This window comes from Empidonax traillii, unplaced genomic scaffold (genome assembly GCF_003031625.1).
Source record: "Empidonax traillii isolate 1590-97213 ecotype Southwest subspecies unplaced genomic scaffold, ASM303162v1 scaffold937:size346366, whole genome shotgun sequence".
Lineage (NCBI taxonomy): Eukaryota > Metazoa > Chordata > Aves > Passeriformes > Tyrannidae > Empidonax > Empidonax traillii.
This window is the reverse complement of record NW_020956130.1, coordinates 44,463-45,728: the sequence shown is the minus strand read 5'-3', so window position 1 is coordinate 45,728 and position 1,266 is coordinate 44,463. Positions and strand designations below refer to the sequence as shown.

The 1,266-nt window shown below is 52.4% G+C and overlaps 1 protein-coding gene across 1 annotated transcript in view; it reads left to right on the top strand.

The window, feature by feature from the left end:
- LOC114067591 (myosin-1B-like) overlaps positions 1 to 1,266 on the top strand; it is a 32,320-nt gene that overhangs the window by 20,405 nt on the left and 10,649 nt on the right. The window contains exons 19-22 of the mRNA XM_027903147.1: positions 6 to 336; positions 429 to 632; positions 925 to 1,050; positions 1,139 to 1,264. Coding sequence (XP_027758948.1) covers positions 6 to 336; positions 429 to 632; positions 925 to 1,050; positions 1,139 to 1,264 — 787 coding nt within the window. The remainder of the gene's footprint in view (positions 1 to 5; positions 337 to 428; positions 633 to 924; positions 1,051 to 1,138; positions 1,265 to 1,266) is intronic.

Genomic DNA, 1,266 nt, shown 5'->3' with positions numbered 1-1,266 from the left:
TCCCCATGCTTGTGTCCACTTGTCCAGGCCTCTCTGGAACATGAAGAGGGGAAGATCCTGCGCCTGCAGCTTGAGCTCAACCAGGTGAAGTCTGAGATTGACAGGAAGATAGCAGAGAAAGATGAGGAGATCGACCAGATGAAGAGAAACCACCTCAGAATTGTAGAGTCGTTGCAGAGCAGCCTGGACGCTGAGATCAGGAGCAGGAATGAAGCCCTGAGGCTGAAGAAGAAGATGGAGGGAGACCTGAATGAAATGGAGATCCAGCTCAGCCATGCCAACCGTGTGGCTGCCGAGGCGCAAAAGAACTTGAGAAACACCCAGGGAGTGCTCAAGGTCTGTTCAGCAAAGCTACAGAAATGAGATTCCTGACATTTTTGGCCCTCAAGCGCACGTTGACACCATGTAACTCCTCGTCTCTCTTACAGGACACCCAGATCCATTTGGATGATGCTCTCAGGACCCAGGATGACCTGAAGGAGCAGGTGGCCATGGTGGAGCGCAGAGCAAACCTGCTGCAGGCTGAAATTGAGGAGCTACGGGCAGCCCTGGAGCAGACGGAGCGGTCGAGGAAAGTGGCTGAGCAGGAGCTCCTGGATGCCACTGAACGTGTGCAGCTCCTCCATACCCAGGTCAGGGCAGGGAGCAAAGGTAGACTTTTGTTAAGTGTTGACACTTAACAAACCCAGAGAGATGGAATATACCAGGGGACAGGCAGTACTAGAATGGCCTCTCTACTGCTGTCCACAATGAAAGTTCAGTGTCCATCACCCGAGCGCACCACTGGCGCTATGTAAACAACCATTGTACAAATATTTCCACATTCACAATTGCAGATGGGATGGGAAAGACTTGGCTCAGGCAGTAGGTTTGTTACTGCAGACCTTAGAATAAAAATCTTGCCATGTCCTTCCTGTTGCACAGAACACCAGCTTGATCAACACCAAGAAGAAGCTGGAGACGGACATTTCTCAGATTCAGAGCGAAATGGAGGATACCATCCAGGAAGCCCGCAATGCTGAAGAGAAGGCCAAGAAGGCCATCACAGATGTGAGTCGGGGCTCCTTTCATTGCTGATGGTCAGTGTATTCTCCCCAAAATGTCTCCAGCCCCACAACTCACCTGCTGCTCTGCTCAGGCGGCCATGATGGCAGAAGAGCTGAAGAAGGAGCAGGACACCAGTGCCCACCTGGAGAGGATGAAGAAGAACCTGGACCAGACGGTGAAGGACCTGCAGCTTCGTCTGGAAGAGGCCGAGCAGTTGGC